Source organism: Erpetoichthys calabaricus, chromosome 6 (genome assembly GCF_900747795.2).
Source record: "Erpetoichthys calabaricus chromosome 6, fErpCal1.3, whole genome shotgun sequence".
Classification (NCBI taxonomy): Eukaryota; Metazoa; Chordata; class Cladistia; order Polypteriformes; family Polypteridae; genus Erpetoichthys; species Erpetoichthys calabaricus.
Window position 1 is genome coordinate 83,083,943 of NC_041399.2, and position 22,816 is coordinate 83,106,758.

Sequence of the window (22,816 nt, forward strand, 5' to 3'; positions counted from 1 at the left end):
AGAAAAAAGGAGTGAGCACAGAAAAAAGCAGTCAAATGCAGGCGACGCACACAGCGCCACACGGGCAAAACCCCCCCCCCCCCCCCCACACACACAACACACAGACGGGACACACACAAAGAGGACGATTCAACAAGCCCCTGGCACACAAAAAAAAAGAGCCCGCAAACCCCCTAACCCCACACACACACACACAAGCAACGGACGGGACACACACAAAGAGGAGGATTTAATCCCATTGCACACGAAACGGGACACACACAAAGAGGAGGATTCAACAAGCCACAAGCACACAAAAAAAAGAAGCCGCGAGCACCACACAAAGCCCATTGGACACGAAACGGGACAGACTACGGACATAGCACACAAAACGTACACAAAAACGACGATTCAGACCCACGACCACAGTAACATAAATAACAAATGACACACAAAGCCCCATTTCTAAATGAACCGTCCGTATTAAACATACGTCATCTCAACACGTTCACAATATGCAGCATAGGTAGATCTCATTACAATGAGGCACTATTAACCGTTCAACCGCAGAAAAGGCTCCATATTAACAGTGAGTGCGATCCTCCTTATTACTTATCCATATTTCTCACGCTCAAGAACAAACAAGTCATGAATTCACGATCACAGGTACAAAACGATACCGCTCGGATAACGGGACCAAACACAATTCACACTATGCAGCATAGGTGGATCTCATTACAATAAGGCACTATTAACCATTCAACCGCAGAAAAGGCTCCATATTAACAGTGAGTGCAATACTCCTTATTACTTATCCATATTTCTAGAAGAAAAAATGTCTCAGCTCCAAAAACGCAAAGCTCAACTAAAGCTTCTAACTAATGATGTACCTAAAAGTAAAAACTTTATGAACTGCATTAGATCCTACAATAGTTCATTTGCTTTTGCATCTACCGGAGTAAATATCATGCTGCACGGTGCTTCGCATACTTAAAAGCTCAAAGGGCACGTATTGATTTTTGACTTTGTTTTTCTCTGTCTCTCTCTCTCTCCCCCCCCCCCCCCTGCTCCTGACGGAGGGGGTGTGAGCTGCCGCCTTCAACAGCTTTGTACCGGCGGTGCTTCGCATACTTAAAAGCCAAACAGCCCTATTGATTTGTTTGCTTTCCTCTCTGTTTCCTTTGAAGAGGAAGATATGTTTGCATTCTTTTAATTGTGGGACAGAACTGTCATCTCTGTCTTGTCATGGAGCACAGTTTAAACTTTTGAAAGAGAGACAAATGTTTGTTTGCAGTGTTTGAATAACGTTCCTGTCTCTCTACAACCTCCTGTGTTTCTGCGCAAATCTGTGACCCAAGCATGACAATATAAAAATAACCATATAAACATATGGTTTCTACTTCGCGGATTTTCTTATTTCGCGGGTGGCTCTGGAACGCAACCCCCGCGATGGAGGAGGGATTACTGTATTAAGATTTGCATCTGGTGTGACTAGGATAAACATAATTAGGAATGCGTATATTAGAGAGTCAGCTGAGGTTGGATGGTTTGGCGACAAAGCCAAAGAGGTGAGATTACGTTGGTTTGGACCTGTGCAGGGGAGAGATGCTGTGTATATTGGGATTAGGGTACTAGAGATGGAGCTGCCAAGCAAGAGGAAAAGAGGAAGGCCTAAGGGGCGGTTTATGGATGTAGTGAGAGGACATTTAGGAGGTGGGTATGACAGAGCAAGATGCAGATGATAGTAAGATATGGAAATGGAGGGATCGCCACAGATGATCCTAACAGAAGCAGCCAAAAAAAGGCATCTGTCTGTCATAATATTTTCTATTATCGCCTTACTCAACAAATGATCAAAGGTTTAAATTACTCCTAATATTTATGAACTTAATTTGATTATGGAATACTGATTGGGATGATTACATGATGTTTCATTCTGAATAAACTATGACATGTATTAAGGAATTTGATTTAAATATAAATGTTTTAGTCAGAAATTTCCAGTGAATTGTTTCATTAAGCTTATATTTACAGTGCAACACATTAATTTTGATTTCCATTAACTAAATTTTCAAGCCTTTTCTACTTGAAGCTCTTCATATTATTGCTTCTAGAGTAACTCTTATGTTATAGCAAGTTCTGACTTATTGTACACTGTGTGGTTATCACTGTCTACATTTTCCATAAATGTTTCAAGGGTGGAGAACAGAGTGAATAACCACCTCTTCTGTACCCACAGTAGGTTTTCTTTCTTTACGGGATACCCCACTTTTCAAGTGAATGATATTGTTCCAGTATTGTGGTAATATGCAATATCTGTGCATCTCAAAGTGTAAAGGTGTTTATATGCTTGTGCTAATTTCTGTCTTTTTATAAGTATTCATGGTTTTTGTAAGGTTTCAATAAAAGAATTATCTTGCTATTAGACATATTTAAACGAAAGACCTGTTTGTATATGTAGCAGTCCACTTTGCTCACACTCAACCACAGCCACTAGATGGGATATGCATGCACTCTTAAATTTTTTTGCTGCTTGCTATGAAAGACCTGTAAGCAGTAAATGCATGTGCACATCAACGTTGTGCTAATGACACTGAAGAAAAACAATGTCAGAATGAAGCAATCTCCATGGCTCAGCAACATGCAAGTGAAACACCTCAGCAATGGAGGGCAAGGCTTGAAGTTTTCACTAAAAACATTGTCTGTCTGAGGGTATTTTCTTGAGGCAAAGATTATTAGGACTCTTATGCCAGTGGTACGGCTAGGATATGGTATCGCCAGTATCTTCTTACGAAAGCCATTGGGGCAGCAAGTGCAAGGTGGGTCCTGATTTCACCCTCTGTTCTTTGTGTTGATTATGGCTGCTATATTTTTTCCCCCCTCTTTCTCATTCTGTTTTTGTTTTCTGTCTTCGTCCGTGTTATTGTATCTGTGAGAGGATAATGATGCTTTTTTGTGGCCAGGGTGTTGAGCGAGAGCTGCCTTTCACATTTCATGTTTTGGCAATAGGCAAACAAAAGTAGTACATCATGGCCTAAAACTCATCTGTTCTTGTCCATCTGTTTTGTAAATGTGCTTGCTTGATGAAGCCATGTTGATGCCTTAACCATTCAGTTACTGCGTTGATTTCTTAAGGGTTCAGTTATAAATTACATTATTATATAAAGTACATAACCTTTACAGCACCCCAAAACAACAAGACTTTGAAGTCGTGTAGTATTTAATTTAAATTTTGGTACCTATCCTTTAATCAGATGAGCTGTAGTCAACATAGTGTTTTATGTACTGTTTTCTTGCCCTAAATTGACCTTGTTAATTTCTTTTAAACTGGCAGTCATATTGAAAAGATTTTCATATGGTTTAAGATATGTTGGATAGTGCAGTTTTCCAACTTTTGTGAGTAATGCGTAAACACTAGTATTGTCCCTGCTTTGTGCTGTAGACGGGAGCACCCCAGGTGTAAAGCATTCTGCCAAAAATTTCTAGTATGTAATTGAAGCAGTAGTTTGACTTGTCCTCTCTTCCCTTTTTTTTTTTTTTTTTTTTTAAATCCATAGCAAAGAAGACATTAATTTTTACTGTATAATTAGTTTTAAGTAAAATAAATCATAATTATAAGCAGCATTATGGCATAAATAAAAAAAATAGCTTTTTAAATAATGGAAGAAGTTTTTTAGCAGATTAAATACAGTGGATATTCTACAAAAAAATAAATTGACAAATTTAATAATTATTATGAGCATTATGCCGGTGGTGGTTAAGGATGCTTTGATCAGGATTTTTTGGGCTGATACTGATCACTAATTTCATGTTCCCTAATTGGCCAATTCCAATACATATTCTTATTTCCAGGCTCTCCACTATCCATTTAAAAACATTTTACACTAAAAGCTTCTGCATAACTAGACACACAGAAGTCCAATATTCTATATTAAAGTGTTAGCTTTGGTATTTTTTATAATTTAAAGACCAGTGTTACCTGTTTTTTTTAACAAAGTGAAATTCTATAGGTATATTCAGTGGCCTTAAAAAATGCTAAAATTAAAACATCTAAAACACTGTATATGCTTTTTAACTAAAAATATGTACGGAAAATTATCTAAAATATATTAAGCATAGAAGAAAATGCTTCTCATTGTTTAAAGCTGTCAAATTGTTTAATTTCCTCTGTAGTGTACTCCTATGAAACAAAAGTTTATTTTAAAAAAAGCAAAGTAGTTTTCACAATTTGTCTAACAAAAATGTACAGTATATGTTCTCTTACATTGATACTGGCAGTTAAACCCTTTTTAAATGTGTATATACATGCACTTATAGATTTTAATCATTACTTGCATTACTGTCCTTTTTGCTGTTAAAATATATATTTACTTTATTCATAGTCTCCCCACCCCCCCCAACGGAGTACCAGTTAATTTTTGAGGTCTGTTTATAAATATGAATTTCCATTTTTGCAGTGTTTGTCTCTTACCAAAAGTTGTATTGCATGACACCTGCACAGTGCAAAAAAAAAAACTGCAAATCTATCAAATGTTCATAAGATGTTATTCAAGAAGATACAAGAATAACATCCTTAAGTTTACAAGTAAAAATGGAAAAAGTTTGCTGTTAAGCTAACAAGACTGTTTACTAATTTCAAATTCTTCATCTCTTCTTTTTCTAATTGAACATGTGAGCTGCCGTACTTAACACAAGGTCGCTTGTCATCCAAACTTAGAGAAGCAGTGTTCATTTTAAAGGATAAAATTAAAAGTTCTAAATTTATTAAAGTAGCATTTCTTGCTGTTTGTCTAATTGCACATGACCTTTTCTTTACTCGTTTCTTTTACTTTTTTTTTTTTTTTTTTTAATGTAAAGGCTAATATTCCAATATTCTCATTCTCTCTCTTTCTGAAAGTCTGACTTTCTGCTCTCTGCTTACAGGAAATTTGCAGTAAAAAAGATATGCAAAAGCTCAACTACTGTAGTACCTCACATAAAAGAACACTGCAACTAAATTGTCATAACTTGAAAAAAAAAAGTGCTACAAAAAATTTTGTGTTCATCCAATATACTACCAGTTATTTTGTGAAAATTGACCTTTTTATTATTGGAGGCCGATTGATGGAAGCATCACTAGCTGTGGCGTTTATTCCAACGAAGCAGTTCACTTTGTGAATAAGGATGGTTTTAATGTAGTGTACAAGTGACTATGGGAAAAGAAAAGTAGTTTTTTAAGAAAAGAAAAAGCATAGCATTAGATGGGTTTAATAGTGCCAGAAATGTTAAACTTTGTTCATAATTAGAGGTATTTTTGTCCCATTGTCTGGAGTGTTTCCAATGCTGGTTCCACTGATATAGAGTATTATGCTTGTTTTTTGTTTTTATAATGCCCATGTTTTGCTAGAATCTTAGCAACTAAGGCAGTGACACAGTGTAATAGAGTGGAAAAACTTTATGTACATTTTACAATATATATTTTTACAATATCACATTTTGTTGTTCTTAGGAGTAATTATAGGGCTTTTAATGTAAACAGGCTTATTTTCTGTTAGGGTAAGCATGTGACAGCATGCCTGCTTTGTCCTGCTTATGATAAAAATCACCTTTAAATTTTCCTATCACATTGTTTTACTGCAATTGTCTATTTTTGTTTTCTTATTGTATTTTAAATTTAACAATATATTGTCAATTTCATTATTTAAGGAGAAACCCAGTGTTTCACCTCTCTAAAGCAGTTTTGACAGAACTGAAGAAGCATCCTTAATTGTTGTTGATAAATACAGCTTTGTTATCAGTATTCAATCAGTCAGTCAGTCATTTTCCAACCTGCCATATCCTAATACAGGGTTATGGGGGTCTACTGGAGCCATTCCCAGCCAGCACAGGGCACAAGGCAGGAACAAATCCCGGGCAGGGTGCAAGCCCACCGCTGGACACACACACACCAAGGGCAATTTAGGATCACCAGTGCATCTATCCTGCATGTCTTTGGACTGTGGGAGGAAACCCATGCAGACACGGGTAGAACATGCAAACTCCACGCAGGGAGGACCCGGGAAGCGTACCCAGGTCTCCTTACTGCGAGGCAGCAGCGCTACCACTGCGCCACCGTGCCGCCCTATCAGTATTCAATGATAGTTAATATTTTGACTTTTTCAAAATAACTAAAATTGATACATAAAGAGAAATGTTTTCTGGGCAATGTCACATTTAACTGCCATGCAAGGTTTACTTATTTGTGCTAATTTTTGAATTTACAGGCTTAGGTAAAACAAACCTTTTAAGCCTTTGATAAAGTCTCAATGAAATGTTTCTATTGTGTTCATTTTAAGAGTCTAAACATATGATTTTGTTTTTAGGTGGAGTTACCATTTTTGTGGCCTTATATGACTATGAAGCGAGAACAACTGATGATTTATCATTCAAGAAAGGGGAAAGATTTCAAATCATCAATAACACGTAAGTTGAAGTTTTTTTTTTTTTGTTTTGTTAGAAATAAGATGAATTGCTGAATGTTTTTATCTTATTCAAATTAGAACATATTTTACAGAACTGAGAAAGTAAAGGATTTAATTTGAACTAAAGATATTTAAAATACAGAAATTACTCGGTATACTTAGAGTTAGACTTAAATATGTCTGCCAGGTTCTAAAGAACTTTTGAACTGTTACTTGTAAATTTTAATTGAGTTTTAGAGCAAAGATGGTAAAAAAAAAATACAATTTTATTATGGTAGGTGCATTAAGATTCTTCAGATAAGCACCATAAGACAGTGTGCTAACAATATATTGCAAGTTATAACAGTAGATTGTTTGTTTGTTTATTAAGCAGTAATATCCCATTGAGTGTTTTCATAAGTTTTGCTAAAGAATTGGGGATCATTGTTAAGCCAACACTCTGTTAAATGAGAAGAAATTTTATTCCTATATGGTCTGAGCAAGGGAAATTCCAAAATGTGTGACACAGTGTAGGCAGGTGCCTGATTACATCATTCACAGTTAGGCTCTTAACCCTGGTGCTTTTTGGATACTCTGAATTGAGAAAGAAATATACAGTGTACTCTTTTAGAGTTGATTTGGATCATGTTTCTCAGAAATTGAAGAGTAGTGCAAGTTATGCTGGACAGTGAGTTTGCTTACTGAACATCTTATGAATGAATCCTATGGATTTTGTCCCGCTTATGACAAAAATCACCTTTAAATTTAAGGTTTCCCAGCATTACGAATATTTTTGTAGTCTGCAGGGATTCTAGTGTTAAGGCTAGAAACCTGGTTTCTTAAAATAAATCTTTGACATGGGCAGGTAATCTTCTGGAGTTCTACATTTTCAAAACGCTCCAATGTCATTAATCATTGGCCACCGTGAACCTGAAAATCATGACCCTTGTGGTTATTTTTTTATTGCATGTTAAAAATGTGTGTAGTCAAATTGAAGCTTTATTTATAGGTTTCTGTTACTGGAATGCACATAGCGCACTCTTTTCTGCTTGGCTATGTGACTGAGCCCAGCAAAGAAAATGGAACATGTGCTTCTTGCCTTACATCCAGTGCTGTTGGAATAATAATGCAGATATTTTTGTCAATAAGATAAGTATATTAGGATACTCATTACTTTAAAAAGTAATCGGACTACATAACGCATGTTACTTTTGAACATGTTGCCCCACTGTTCTGGAGATTGTGTTGCTGAGTTTAGCACTCTTCATTCAACTCGTCAACATAATTTGCATATTTCTGAAATATTAAGACTGATTATTTCTGCCAGTAGAAGTAATAATGAAATTGCTCTAACATTCGCCTCTTAAAATTTGTTTTGGGGATGTTTTTACTTATGGCTACTGAAAGAATGTGTGAAGCAAATACATGCACAGACTGTCAGAGTGCAACAGACATGCACAGACTACAAAATCCTTAATGGTAACCTAGTTAAGGGTTTACAATGCCACGTAATTGGGTTGTTTGCTGAGAAATCTGCACTTGTTAACCAAGTTTCTCAGAGGCCAAAAACCCAGTGGAATAATAGACTCCATGGCATTTTAGAAACCAGGTTTCTGTGAATAATTGGGTTATTGAAGTGCATGTAAACTTTCCTAATGTCAAACAATTCAAAGGTCTGCTAGTGGGGCTGAAGGAAATTGCATGGAATGCACTCATAGATGTTGAGAATTTTCTTGGCAGCTGCAGAGCACCAACTATGTCCAGCTTGCTGAAAATTTTCTTTAAGCATACAAATTAATGAAGCTTATGTTGCTAAAGTTTTACTTTCTGCATTCACACTTGGACTTCTTTTCTGCTAATCTTGGTGCAGTCAGTGATGAACATGGTTAAAGATTACACCAGGACATAGTAATGATGGAAAAGCAGTATTATTTCAAGTGGAATCCTTCAGTGCTGGTTGATTGTGGTTAGACACTGAAATGAGAAGCATCATATGCAGAATGCAAAGATTAGCTGTAAAAGATTTTTATCCCGTTTGAACTAATGCATTGTGTCAAGCAATTAAACACTCTAACCTCAATAAGTTAATTTCATGTTTGTCCAAATTCCTACATCATACAGTCAATCTAAAATTATATTTGTATTTAGCTTAATGTCCCTCATAAGCACCAAAACTTTTTCAGGAAGCAAAACCTTTAAAAATGTTTGTCCAGTGTTTATAAAGGGCCGACTTTCATTATTTTTTTATTTTTTTTTATTTTTTTTTATTTTTTTTTTAATTTTGTATAATTTTATTTATAGAGTATACTTTTATTTTACTAGCCAAACCCAATTTTAAAATACAGTGGAACCTCGAGATACGATCACCTCTGTATACGAGAAATTCAAAATACGAGGAAAGTATGAGCGAAAAATTCAGATCTAAATACGAGCATTGGCTCACGTAACGAGCCACGAGCCAGGCTGTGGGTATAGCTCGCGGCTTAGTGAGGGGGCGTGGTAGCTGTAGCGAGCCGCAGGGCGATCTGCGGTTTCTGCGTTTCTCACCTAAGTGCACAGGTGGGAAACTGCCCACATCCATGATTTGTCCTGTGGCTGATGGGCTGGGCAGGGTTGCCACCCGTCCTTTAAAATACGGAATCGTCCAGTATTTGAGAATGAAATTGCGCGTCCCATTTTGAATCAATACGTATGCGTCCCTTATTTTTTTGTATTAAAAGTGGTAACCCTAGCAGCTGCCATGTCTTCCCCGCATATATAGAGAAGCGCGAGCCGGTTAAGGGGGAGAAGAAGTAAAAGAAAAGAGAGGAGAGGAGAGAGAATGGAGGTTGCCGGAGGAGGCAGGAATCCGCAGCAGTAGGAAGTCGGTGCGAGAGAGCGAGCGAGTACAAGCTCGCGTGTAGCTGAACAGGCGAGCCAAACAGCTGAAGCAGGACGGTGTAGAGAAGGTCAGCTGCATTAAGTGTCTCGCCTGTTGCAGAGCCCGCATGGGAGAAGCAGGTGAGACGCTAACAGAGAAGACGCACCGGGGATTGTCATCTGTTTTTTGAAGACTGCTTCCTGTTGACGTTTTAACCTCGTGTTAAAGGATTGTTATTCTTATGTACTTTAAACCTCCACTTCACAACTGTTTTAAGGATTAAAGATTTATTGAATGCTCTACTGCACTTTGGACACCTGTTTTGATTCTTTTAATAATCAGTTATATTATTTACCAGTGTTATTTATTAAAGGTAGACTACAGTATATATAATTTATCAGTGTTATTTGTTAGGAAAATTGATTTTTATGTTAATATATTTGGGATGCGGAACGGATTAACTGGATTTCCATTATTTTCAATGGGGACGTTTGTTCTAGATACGAGAAATTCGCTATACAAGCTCAGTGCTGGAACGAATTAAACTCGTATCTAGAGGTTCCACTGTAATCTGTTTAGCCAGTCTAAATTAGATTATCCTGAAATCCAGGTAGAGATCCCAGGACAAACTGATTTTGTCCTAGTCTAAACTAGTTTGGCCTAGTTGGGCTAGTTATGCCTCCAATTTCCAGTACATTAAATTGTTTTAACCTTCTCTGTTGTAGGGGTGTTTTCTGCTTTTTTTTAGCCTCCTCCACTTCTTCAAATTCTAAATGTCTTTTATAAGCACACTAAAATACGTCGCTTTCGCTTTTCAAAATCTCGGTGAAGAATCTCTCTGTGCACTCCCTTTGATATCTTTGTCCACTAATCAAACCCTCATCCTTAACCTCAAGAAACACAAAACCCAAAAAATAAACAAATGAAACTAATAAAAGATATGGCAACCAAACGCAACAATTAAATGAATAAAAACACTGCAGATTTATGGCTCACTGTGGAATGACGGTAGTGCACTGTGGGAGATGCAGGGCGGGGGGTGGCACGGGCAGGGATTCCCTGAATTTACAGGATCAGTTTTGACTAGGCCAGACTGGTTTATACTTCAGAGGAAAGTGCGATTTCTGGCCAAACTAGTTTTAGACTAGGCCAAATCAGTTTGTCCTGGGAGCTCTACAGTACATTGATTTTAGGATAATCTTGTTTGGACTAGGCCAAACTGATTCATCCATTCCTACTTTGGACAAACTGGCTTGACCTAGTCTAAAATAATTTGTCCTAAAATTGGTTTTGGCTGGTAATATATTTAACATATACATACACACACACTCACTCACTGGCTGCTTTATTAGGTACGCATGTTCAACTGTGTGTTAATGCAAATACTGTATCAATATGCAGACATTGTCAAGAAGACCCGCTCAAGTTAAAACAGAGCATCAGAATGGGTAAGAAAGGTGATTTAAGTGACTGTGATCGAGGCATGGTGGTTGGTGCTGACTGAAAGTTAAATTGGTAGTGGTTTTAAAACTCCAAGCTCAAGGTTGTGTAGAGCATGGTAAGCTGTAACAGTGGCATCATAACTGCAAGTATTGTACAACTGAATTTTGCAGCAGAAAACAGCAGTGGATGATGTTCACAAAAAGTATATTTGACTCCAGTAATCAAAATCAGTTAGTGTTAAACGCATTAATTCCTTTATTTGACTACAATCTAAAATAAAAAATGACTCGAGTTAAAAAGTTGCATCCTTTTTTAAAAAAAGTTGGGGAAAAAAAAAAAACTATTTGTTAGGCTGTTAGTACTGCATGATAATAAATGAAAATAAGTTTTAAAGTAGATGGTGTATTTTCCAGAACAAATGTGAAAATGACTGAGCAAGTTTTTTTTATTAACAGATGATGTTGCATACAGTATGCTAACTGTCTGAAATCTCTTGTCTTTTTTTCAGGGAGGGAGACTGGTGGGAAGCTCGTTCCATCAATACAGGGAAAAAAGGATACATTCCTAGTAATTATGTTGCTCCTGCTGACTCCATACAGGCTGAAGAGTGAGTGTGATATTTATATAGTTTATTTGGTTACATGGTACTTGATATTTTTTTAATTTAAAACATCAGAAAATTTTTTGCTTATTATAACCCAGGGCCATTTTCTTGCAATAAAATGCAGTTCTCATCTTCGACTCAAAAGCCTTTTATGGGCAATATTTAGCCTTCTTTTAAAGACTACAGCAGGTTAAGTATCCGCAATCTGAAATGCCTGGGTCCAGCAGTGTTTTCAGTTTTGGAATATTTGCATATACATAATGAGATCTTGGTGAAACCCTTGATAAAGCAGGGAAATGCTGCTAAACCAGCTAAATGACAACTCATTTACACAAAATGCAGTTTTATAAACTATACGAAGTGTAGGTTCAGGTTAGTCTGCTACTTTGATTACCTTAGAATGCACAAGGGTACATTGTATTTGAGAACATGTTTACTGCACTGCTGTGGACTAAAATCAGAGGCAACGTTTGCTGCGGTTGGGTCTTAGATAGAGCATACTAACAGCATAGTAACCAGCGTACTAACCATAGGATGATTTTCTGTTCTTGTACTACTTGCTTGTGGCAATTTACTCATACCTATTAGTTTGAAAAGTGTTTCCATTAATGTATATTAAAGAAACAAGTCATAATTACAAAATACAACCCAACCAAATGAAAATAACATAGCATGTACAACAGTATGTTTCGTAGACACTTCTTAAATGCGGCACTCTTTCACCACCCACTGAGGAGATATGAATACAAAGGTCTGTCCAAAATGGTTCCTTATATAAGATTAAAAGATTCAAGTTCTGAAAAATCCTATACTGGTCCTCGGAGAAAGAATTTGATTTTTGCCAAGTAAATGACAATATAAAACATTACCTTCTCAGTGAGCTATAAAAGATGGATTGGGATTCTTCTGGTTGAGCAAAATGTGTGTTTATGTATGTAATTTTTCACAGGATATTACCACTGATTTTTTTTTTTTTCTCTCCCTCTCTGCTTCGTAGCATACAGTGCATCCGGAAAGTATTCACAGCGCATCACTTTTTCCACATTTTGTTATGTTACAGCCTTATTCCAAAATGGATTAAATTCATTTTTTTCCGCAGAATTCTACACACAACACCCCATAATGACATGAAAAAAATTTACTTGAGATTTTTGCAAATTTATTAAAAATAAAAAAAAATGAGAAAGCACATGTACATAAGTATTCACAGCCTTTGCCATGAAGCTCAAAATTGAGCTCAGGTGCATCCTATTTCCCCTGATCATCCTCGAGATGTTTCTGCAGCTTAATTGGAGTCCACCTGTGGTAAATTCAGTTGATTGGACATGATTTGGAAAGGCACACACCTGTCTATATAAGGTCCCACAGTTGACAGTTCATGTCAGAGCACAAACCAAGCATGAAGTCAAAGGAATTGTCTGTAGACCTCCGAGAAAGGATTGTCTCGAGGCACAAATCTTGGGAAGGTTACAGAAACATTTCTGCTGCTTTTGAAGGTCCCAGTGAGCATAGTGGCCTCCATCATCCGTAAGTGAAAGAAGTTCAAAACCACCAGGACTCTTCCTAGAGCTGGCTGGCCATCTAAACTGAGCAATCTGGGGAGAAGGGCCTTAGTCAGGGAGGTGACCAAGAACCCGATGGTCACTCTGTCAGAGCTCCGGAGGTCCTCTGTGGAGAGAGGAGAAACTTCCAGAAGGACAAATCTCTGCAGCAATCCACCAATCGGGCCTGTATGGTAGAGTGGCCAGACGGAAGCCACTCCTTAGTAAAAGGCACATGGCAGCCTGCCTGGAGTTTGCCAAAAGGTACCTGAAGGACTCTCAGACCATGAGAGAGAAAATTCTCTGGTTTGATGAGACAAAGATTGAACTCTTTGGTGTGAATGTCAGGTATCACATTTGGAGGAAACCAGGCACCGCTCATCACCAGGCCAATACCATCCCTACAGTGAAGCATGGTGGTGGCAGCATCATGCTGTGGGGATGTTTTTTAGTGGCAGGGACTGGGAGACTAGTCAGGATAAAGGGAAAGATGACTGCAGCAATGTACAGAGACCTCCTGGATGAAAACCTGCTCCAGAGTGCTCTTGACCTCAGACTAGGGCGACGGTTTCAGCAGGACAATGACCCTAAGCACACAGCCAAGATATCAAAGGAGTGGCTTCAGGACAACTCTGTGAATGTCCTTGAGTGGTCCAGACTTGAATCTGAACATCTCTGGAGAGATCTTAAAATGGCTGTTCATCGATGCTTCCCATCCAACCTGATGGAGCTTGAGATGTGCTGCAAAGAGGAATGGGCGAAACTGGCCAAGGATAGGTGTGCCAAGCTTGTGGCATCATATTCAAAAAGACTTGAAGCTGTAATTGCTGCCAAAGGTGCATCGACAAAGTATTGAGCAAAGGTTGTGAATACTTATATACATGTGATTTCTGTTTTTTTATTTTTAATAAATTTGCAAAAACCTCAAGTAAACTTTTTTTCACGTTGTCAATATGTGGTGTTTTGTGTAGGATTCTGAGGAAAAAAATGAATTTAATCCATTTTGGAATAAGGCTGTAACATAACAAAATGTGGATAAAGTGATGCGCTGTGAATACTTTCCAGATGCACTGTACTTCTGCCTACCTGGTGTTAATCCAGTCATTGCTGTTTAAGTTTTAGTATTGAATTAAAAAAAAATGTAGGGCTTTCCCAAGACATTTTGCCTAGCAGGTTGGATATTGCCCTGGGTACATTTTACACAATATATAGCTTGTAAATGGTGAACAGTATTTAGTTGAATTATGGTGTTCTAGGTGCATATTGAATTGGATTGTATTTTCTGAATGGCTTATTTAATTCTTCCTGAAATTTTAATTGAGACAGGTTTTACATCTTCTGAGCTGATTTAGGGTTAAGATTTCTTTAAATGATACACTGGAGGTGACACAAAAATCTCCATTGAAACTATCCAGCATCACCTCCGGGAAAGATACACAGTAGGTGAATGATGAGGGAACCTGGGTTGGTTGCTTTTTGTAAAGGCTTTTTTTTTTTTTTAATTCAATGCAAATTAAAAAGCCACTAAAAGATTAAGTTTAGAGCATATTAGTTCAAAAGATACAAATACATTATAAGTAAAGAGATCTCTAAATGATATAATCCCTAGCAACATCCATGGGTTGAAAACTACATTGATTAAAGAAGGCTGCAGCACCAGACAAGAACTTCTCTGCCTTAAAATGTGTATTGCATTGGTTCCATGTCTTGTAAACGATGAACCTCAGTGTGGCTGGTAAATTGATGATGATGTTGGCTGGCACACATTGATTTAGCAAGATTTAGACCCGACCTCGGATAACCAGAAGAGGATGGATGGATGAATAGAACAGGACTTCTTTTCCATGGATAACCAAGCAGGTTTTTTTTTATTGCCTAATGCTTATGTCCAATATGTTATTGTAGCCCAGTAATAGAACTGAAAGTTACAGTACCATGCCTCCTTTGTGTTTAGCTGTCTATAGAGTTGATCTTTAGTAAATGGCCATTTTGAACTCCCAATAAATGTTACAATTGAGTTTAACTTCTTTTAAAAGGATTTGTTGAGAGATATAAGAAAGCTGTAAAAGTGATGTAAGACCTTTGACGGGATATTCTTTTTCATGATCTCAATTCTCCTTGTTAAAAGAAGATTAAAGACCATCTATTAGTGTCTTGTTTAATATTTTGCCTCATATAACCAACATTGTGTTTAAAGAGATCTTCGTTTCATTTTAATTCTCTGTTCTGACACATTCAGCTTGACAGAAAGAATGACTAAAAATGCTGAATCAAAGTGGATCAAATGCAAATATAGGCATATTTATACATATTAGCTGAGGCATGGAATTATGTTACTGCTGTTGATGATTAAATTAGAAATGCTTCTTGCCTAAATAACACTTTAGTCACATTTAAACCTAATGAAGCTGCAGTCTTGCAACTGTATTTATTGTGGTGGTAGATTTAGTATGCACTTGGAATCTTGAGTGTACTGCATCTTATTTGATTTCACATTGTTGTGAGGGAGTTTTCATGGGACTTTGATAGAAAAGACTATGGTGGTCTTAAAGGGTAAACCCAGTGCTAGTCTTCAGAAAAGTATCAGTTAGGAGAGCACTGAGTGTGCTTAACAATAAACAATTAAATGTCTAAGGGTGGTTTTTATAGTCACTGTACATGATTACTTACCAATTTTCCGATAATATCTTTTGTAAATAATGATGGGCTTTTATTCAGTTTTGAAAATATTTTTCCCATATAGGTCATTGTAAAAGTCTTTACTGAAATTTAATTTTGCATATCACATTTATTCAAGTCTACACTATATTTTACCTATATAATGATTTTCACTTTTTGCTATTTAGGTGGTACTTTGGGAAAATGGGACGCAAAGATGCTGAACGGCTGCTTTTAAATCCAGGGAACCAGCGTGGAACTTTCTTGGCAAGAGAGAGTGAAACTACTAAAGGTAAACTTTTAGAATGCTTTCATGGAAATAAGGAACTTTCCTGACATGTTTAATCTAATGCTTTGCAAAAGATATATTTCAATAATTAAAGGATGTTTATTTTTCAAGTTAATTTTTTTTCAGTCATAATATATAGTTTGCCTTGGGAAATTGTGCCCATAAGTGCATAAAGTGTGTGCTTATGTGACCCCCAAACCACAGACCCAGCAATACACCACACGTTAAGTTAAAATAGACTTATTAACTCCCTGATCACTTTCCACAATCCTCCCCAGGTGTAAGCAACAATTTTCAGTAAACGTACAATAAACTGACAATTCTTCTTCCTCTCCTCTAGTTGTTTGTGGACCCAGGAGTGTTTCCGCTGCCACGTCATATCCTCTGGAAACACTTCTAGATCATTAAAGGTTCCCCCCAAATCCGACGGCACCCTCTATCGATACATAGGGACCCCAACAGGGCTGCACTTCGGCACTCCAATTCCCAAGCATTCCTGTGGATGTCCTGACTGGGTTCCCATATGAGAACCTCTGCCAGCTAGCATATGGGGGATGGAACAACTCCCAATTTTCGGCTGTTGCTTTCCCATCAATTATTTCCTGCCAGCTGGGCACAAAGTTATTTCTCCGCTCTACAGACCAATAAGCTTTTGTCATCGCTCTGGCCTCCCATCCAGGTAATATATATTTCCCTGTCTCACCTGGGATGCCCATTGCCCTTCTACTATATGTATACGAGGTTATGTATCTTTTTATAATAGTGTTTTTTATTCCTAAGCTTTCGACATCCTACCAGGTGTCCTCATCAAAGTAAAATGATTAAACATACAGGAATCAAAGGCAATATATAGAAAGTAATGGGGTGGGGGATTAATAAGTTGGGGTTTGGAAGGTGTTGGTCATAGTCTTTTTTCAATTTGGATGTTCTTTTTAAGGCTGCATATGTTGGGTTCAAGTCCAAGTGTCTGTTAGTGGTGTTTTCATTACAGAGCCAAGATTCAGTCGGCTCTCCGGCACTCTTAGTATTGGCCCAGTTAAACGTGTATCCAGTTGAACTTGTATGTCTGTAAATCAGAGACCATGGGTCTTCTGATGGCATTGAGATGTTCCTGTATACATATTGTGAGTGTTTTAAATGTTTGTCCCATGTATACTGCTGGGCATGCACTGCATGGAATGCTATAAACTGTTTCTCTGTGGTTGATTTTTTTTTTTTTTTAAATTTGTTTGGCATTAAAAAAGACTGACAGTAAAGTATATTCTGGTTTGTGTGCAATCTTGATCACAGATCTGGACAGGATGTGTGCTGTACTTTCTGACATGCCACAGTAAAGGAGGGTGTGGTGAGGGACCAAGTTGAAGTCGATTGTTTGAGGTCTGGGGCATCTCCTATATATGCATTGCTTAACAAATGCCTTGGGGTAGCCATTTGATGTGAATAGACAAAGAAGACAACGTCTTTCATTCTTTTTTGTGTCCATTTTGTTACAATGGGTGTTAATGCTTTGAACAAAGTCCTAACACAACTCTGTTTATGCGATGAAGGGTGGTTCCTAGACAAGTGTAGTATTTTGTCTGCACATCATTCCTTGCAATAAATACTCTCAATCTAACTGTCGCGGTTTACTCTTTCAGTGGAAATGTCAAGGAAATTGATGCGCCTGTTTGTTTTTCCATCGTAAATTGGATTGCAGGAAATACCGAGTTGCTGTGGCTGTTGAATTCATTTAGTTATTTACTTGTAAATTGCTGTATAAGTAGTTCAGTTAGAGTCCTGATAATGAAGATCCCATTGGGCATGCCTTCTTTCTGACTATAATATTTTCCATTAAAAAGAAAGTGGGGTTTTTGGCAAAGTGAAATGCATCTAAAAAAAAACCACAGCAGGCTCCGCTGTTCACCTTTTAACATCCTAGGAAATGCCTCGCTTTGTGTCATTTCTGGGTTTGGAAGAGCTGCTGTAACTGGCCACCTCTGCTCCAACAAGCATTTGATCATGTAATATGTGCTGTTCCACGTAACACTAACCTCTTGACTTAGTTTGCATTCAGGGATGCCCAATTGGTTTTGCTTGGTTTTGAGCTTGGTGCTGGTGAGTTCACTCTTCTTGAAACAGTCTACCAAGCATTTGGTGGCAGCAATTGTTTTTGTGATCTGGGGATTCTTTAAGGCTTACTTCACTACAATTTGTAAAGTTTGGCCAGCACAGAGTATTGAAGATATCCCATGCCACTCTTATCTTTTCTTCATTATTCCCCTTGCTTATTATTGCCATCATCACATTTAAACACTTTGCTCAGAAATAACTGGCCAAAATAATAACCAAAGTGTTTTAATTGTTTCTTTGCAGAGCTGTTGTGGACCTCGGATTTTTCTTTTTAATATATGACAAGTGAAATATAAAAATGTTCATTTTAAATTATTGGTATTTGCCAGTAATTTTTCCCTTTTTCAAAAGCAACTTACTACATATCTTAATCAGTAGGTTACCTTGTTAGTTTAACATGTGCAAGAGGTTTATGAATTCACTCAAAACAGTTCTTATGCAAAAAAAAAAAAAAAAAAAAAAAAAGCTGAGTCATGAGCCTGTCTGAATCAACATACGAATGTGGAAAGAGCCCAGAACCATTTCACTTTAGACATGCTTATTTTCATACTTTAATGTTAAAAACTGAATTTTGCTGAGCTGTACAGTCTGCATTTAGCAATCTAAACTCCTGTAAAAAATTGTTTCTTCTCCAAATAGCCAGCTTCCCAGCAGCGACTTCACTGTGAGTGGGGCGCTGTGTGCCACTATGCTGCAAACTCTTTCAGTTTGGATCAACTGTGTCAACTGCACTAGATTTATATTTAAAAAAAAATAAATAAATAAATAATAAAAAAAAAATTTTCCCAGGTCAGCTTTAGCCATGACTGAAGTGAAGACCAGGAAATGTTTGTATAGGATGTTATTGCTACTCGGTTTTGACTGCCAATAGGTGGTCTTCTTTTGAATTCAAGAGATAAGAGTTAAAAGTTGCTATTCCTTGAATAAATATCTGGCAAAGAGTGAAGGATGTAACTCTGCCCTAAATATACCCAGCAAGTGCATTATTGTACTGCAACATTACTTCAGTGCTCTTGCGAGGGTTAATGGTGGCAAATGCGTTTTAATGGACTGTTTACCTGTTCTATCCATAGAAATACCCTGGCAGTAACTTTCCTCCTAACATTAATCACTAGTATGAATTTTGCAAGTTAACCAGCCTCCCCTTGCTAAAAAATTATTGTTGAATGGCTAAGCAAGTGCAAGTGGGTTACTTACGGTATTGTTGTCTTGTCCTGTGCTGTACTTCCAGTGTGTGTCCTTTTCAGGTGTTTATGCATTGAACTGGTGCTGACATGGAACACCATCTGTTTTTCACACAATAAACAATCAACCATTTTCTCCAGATTTTTCAGGTGAAATACTCACACACAGAGAAGGATTTTGGCTTTGTCTGAGGTTTGGAGGAACCTTCTTCTGCTGAATGTGGTGCAGCTGCCGCCATAATTAGTTTACTCAAACAGTACAGAGCGACATACAGTAGCATGTGGATGCACTTTTCATGGGTTTGGGAGGGATAATTAGTCAATTTAAGAAAGTATGATTTAATTTTATTTATTTTGATTAATTGCAGCAGCCCTAAAATTAAATGTGTGTATGTATATATGTGTGTGTATATACAGTTAGGTCCATAAATATTTGGACAGACAACTTTTTTCTAATTTTGGTTCTGTATTTTACCACAATGAATTTTAAATGAAACCACTCAGATGCAGTTGAAGTGCAGACTTTCAACTTTAATTCAGTGGGGTGCACAAAACGATTGCGTAAAAAAATGTGAGGCAACTAAAGCATTTTAACACAATCCCTTCATTTCAGGGGCTCAAAAGTAATTGGACAAATTAAATAACTGGAAATAAAATGTTCATTTCTAATACTTGGTTGAAAACCCTTTGCTGGCAATGACAGCCTGAAGTCTTGAACTCATGGACATCACCAGATGCTGGGTTTCCTCCTTTTTGATGCTCTGCCAGGCCTTTACTGCAGCGGCTTTCAGTTGCTGTTTGTTTGTGGGCCTTTCTGTCTGAAGTTTAGTCTTCAAATGAAATGCATGCTCAATTGGGTTAAGATCAGGTGACTGACTTGGCCATTCAAGAATTTTCCACTTCTTTGCTTTAATACACTCCTGGGTTGCTTTGGTCGGCGTTTCATGATACAGATGGACAATGACCCAAAACGTACAGCCAATCAATTTGACTGCATTTAGCTGGATTTGAGCAGTCTGTCTCTGAACACCTCAGAATTCATTCGGCTGCTTCTGTCCTGTGTCACATCATCAATAAACACTAGTGTCCCAGTGCCACTGGCAGCCATGCACGCCCAAGCCATCACACTGCCTCCAGTGTTCTACAGATGATGTGGTATGCTTTGGATAATGAGCTGTTCCATGCCTTCTCCATACTTTTTTCTTGCCATCATTCTGGTAGAGGTTGATCTTGGTTTCATCTGTCCAAAGAATGTTTTTCCAGAACTGTGCTGGCTTTTTTAGATGTTCTTTAGCAAAGTCCAATCTAGCCTTTCTATTCTTGAGGCTTATGAGTGGCTTGCACCTTGCAGTGCACCCTCTGTATTTACTTTCATGCAGTCTTCTCTTTATGGTAGACTTGGATATCGATATGCCTACCCCCTGGAGAGTGTTGTTCACTTGGTTGGCTGTTGTGAAGGGGTTTCTCTTCACCATGGAAATGATTCTGTGATCATCCACCACCGTTGTCTTCCGTGGACGTCCAGGTCTTTTTACGTTGCTGAGTTCACCAGTGCTTGCTTTCTTTCTACTAAACTGTAGATTTTGCCACTTGTAATATTGTAGCAATTTCTCGGATGGGTTTTTTCTGTTTTCGCAGCTTAAGGATGGCTTCTTTCACCTGCATGGAGAGCTCCTTTGACCGCATGTTGTCTGTTCACAGCAAAATCTTCCACATGCAAGCACCACACCTCAAATCAACTCCAGGCCTTTTATCTGCTTAATTGATAATGACATAACGACGGACTTGCCCACACCTGCCCATGAAATAGCCTTTGAGTCAATTGTCCAATTACTTTTGAGCCCCTGAAATGAAGGGATTGTGTTAAAAAAAAATGCTTTAGTTGCCTCACATTTTTATGCAATCGTTTTGTTCACCCCACTGAATTAAAGCTGAAAGTCTGCACTTCAACTGCATCTGAGTTGTTTCATTTAAAATTCATTGTGGTAATGTACAGAACCAAAATTAGAAAAAAGTTGTCTCTGTCCAAATATTTATGGACCTGTGTATATATGTGTAAGTGTATATACAGTAATCCCTCCTCCATCGCAGGGGTTGCGTTCCAGAGCCACCTGCGAAATAAGAAAATCCGCGAAGTAGAAACCATATGTTTATATGGTTATTTTTATATTGTCATGCTTGGGTCACAGATTTGCGCAGAAACACAGGAGGTTGTAGAGAGACAGGAACGTTATTCAAACACTGCAAACAAACATTTGTCTCTTTTTCAAAAGTTTAAGTTGTGCTCCATGACAAGACAGAGATGACAGTTCCATCTCACAATTAAAAGAATGCAAACATATCTTCCTCTTCAAAGGAGTGCTTGTCAGGAGCACATAATGTCACATAGATAGAGAAAAGCAAACAAATCAATAGGGCTGTTTGCTTTTAAGTATGCGAAGCACCGCGGCACAAAGCTGTTGAAGGCAGCAGCTCACACCCCCTCCGTCAGGAGCAGACAAAGAGAGAGAGAGAGACAGAGTTTGTTTTTCAATCAAAAATCAATACGTGCCCTTCGAGCTTTTAAGTATGCGAAGCACCTTGCAGTATGTCATTTCAGGAAGCAGCTGCACAATTTAGACGAGCGTCCGTATCGTCTAGGTGTGCGAACAGCCCCCCTGCTCACACCCCCTACGTCAGGATCACAGATAGTCAGCGCAAGAGAAAGAGAAAAGTAAGCTGGGTAGCTTCTCAGCCATCTGCCAATAGCGTCCCTTGTATGAAATCAACTGGGCAAACCAACTGAGGAAACATGTACCAGAAATTAAAAGACCCATTGTCCACAGAAATCCGCGAACCAGCAAAAAATCCGCGATATATATTTAAATATGCTTACATATAAAATCCGCCATGGAGTGAAGCCGCGAAAGGCGAAGCGCGATCTAGCGAGGGATCACTGTATGTGTATATATGTTGCATTCGTAGTCTGAATCTCGACTACCTGAATTGTGTGGGTGGTTACCTGCTAGGTAACGCTTGTGGTTGGTCTGTCCTCTTTCAGTTGCGAGAAGCAGATCATGGAATGGCGAAACACGTGTCGCGTACTCTTTGCATTATTTGACAGTAAACTAGTCACCCCTCACAGGATTCCCTGAGGGACATGGTCAAATGCCTTTTCCAAGTCCACAAAACACATGTAGACTGGTTGGGCAAACTCCCATGCACCCTCCAGGACTCTGCTAAGGGTGTAGAGCTGGTCCACTGTTCCGCAACCAGGACGAAAACCACACTGTTCCTCCCGAATCGGAGGTTCGACTATCCGACGGACCCTCCTCTCCAGGACCCCCGAATAGACTTTTCCAGGGAGGTTGAGAAGTGTGATCCCTCTGTAGTTGAAACACACCCTCCGGTCCCCCTTCTTAAAGATTGGGACCACCACCCCAGTCTGCCAAACCAGAGGCACTGTCCCTGATGTCCATGTGATGTTGCAGAGGCGTGTCAACCAAGACAGTCCTACAACATCCAGAGCCTCCGGGCGTATCTCATCAACCCCTGGGGCCCTGCCACCAAGGAGTTTTTGACCACCTCGGTGACCTCAGTCCCAGAGATGGGGGAGCCCACCTATGAGTCCCCAGGCTCTGCTTCCTCATTGGAAGGCATATTAGTGGGATTGAGGAGGTCTTCGAAGTACTCCCCACAGTGTCCTGAGTTGAGGTCCGCAGCACACCATCCCCACCATATACAGTGTTGA

General features: G+C 38.4%; 1 protein-coding gene across 2 annotated transcripts in view; it reads left to right on the plus strand.

Moving 5' to 3' along the window:
- yes1 (YES proto-oncogene 1, Src family tyrosine kinase) overlaps window positions 1–22,816 on the plus strand; it is a 92,432-nt gene that overhangs the window by 51,391 nt on the left and 18,225 nt on the right. For both annotated transcript variants that reach the window (XM_051928879.1, XM_051928880.1), the window contains exons 3-5: window positions 6,321–6,420; window positions 11,210–11,308; window positions 15,693–15,796. In XM_051928879.1, the coding sequence (XP_051784839.1) occupies window positions 6,321–6,420; window positions 11,210–11,308; window positions 15,693–15,796 (303 nt within the window). The remainder of the gene's footprint in view (window positions 1–6,320; window positions 6,421–11,209; window positions 11,309–15,692; window positions 15,797–22,816) is intronic.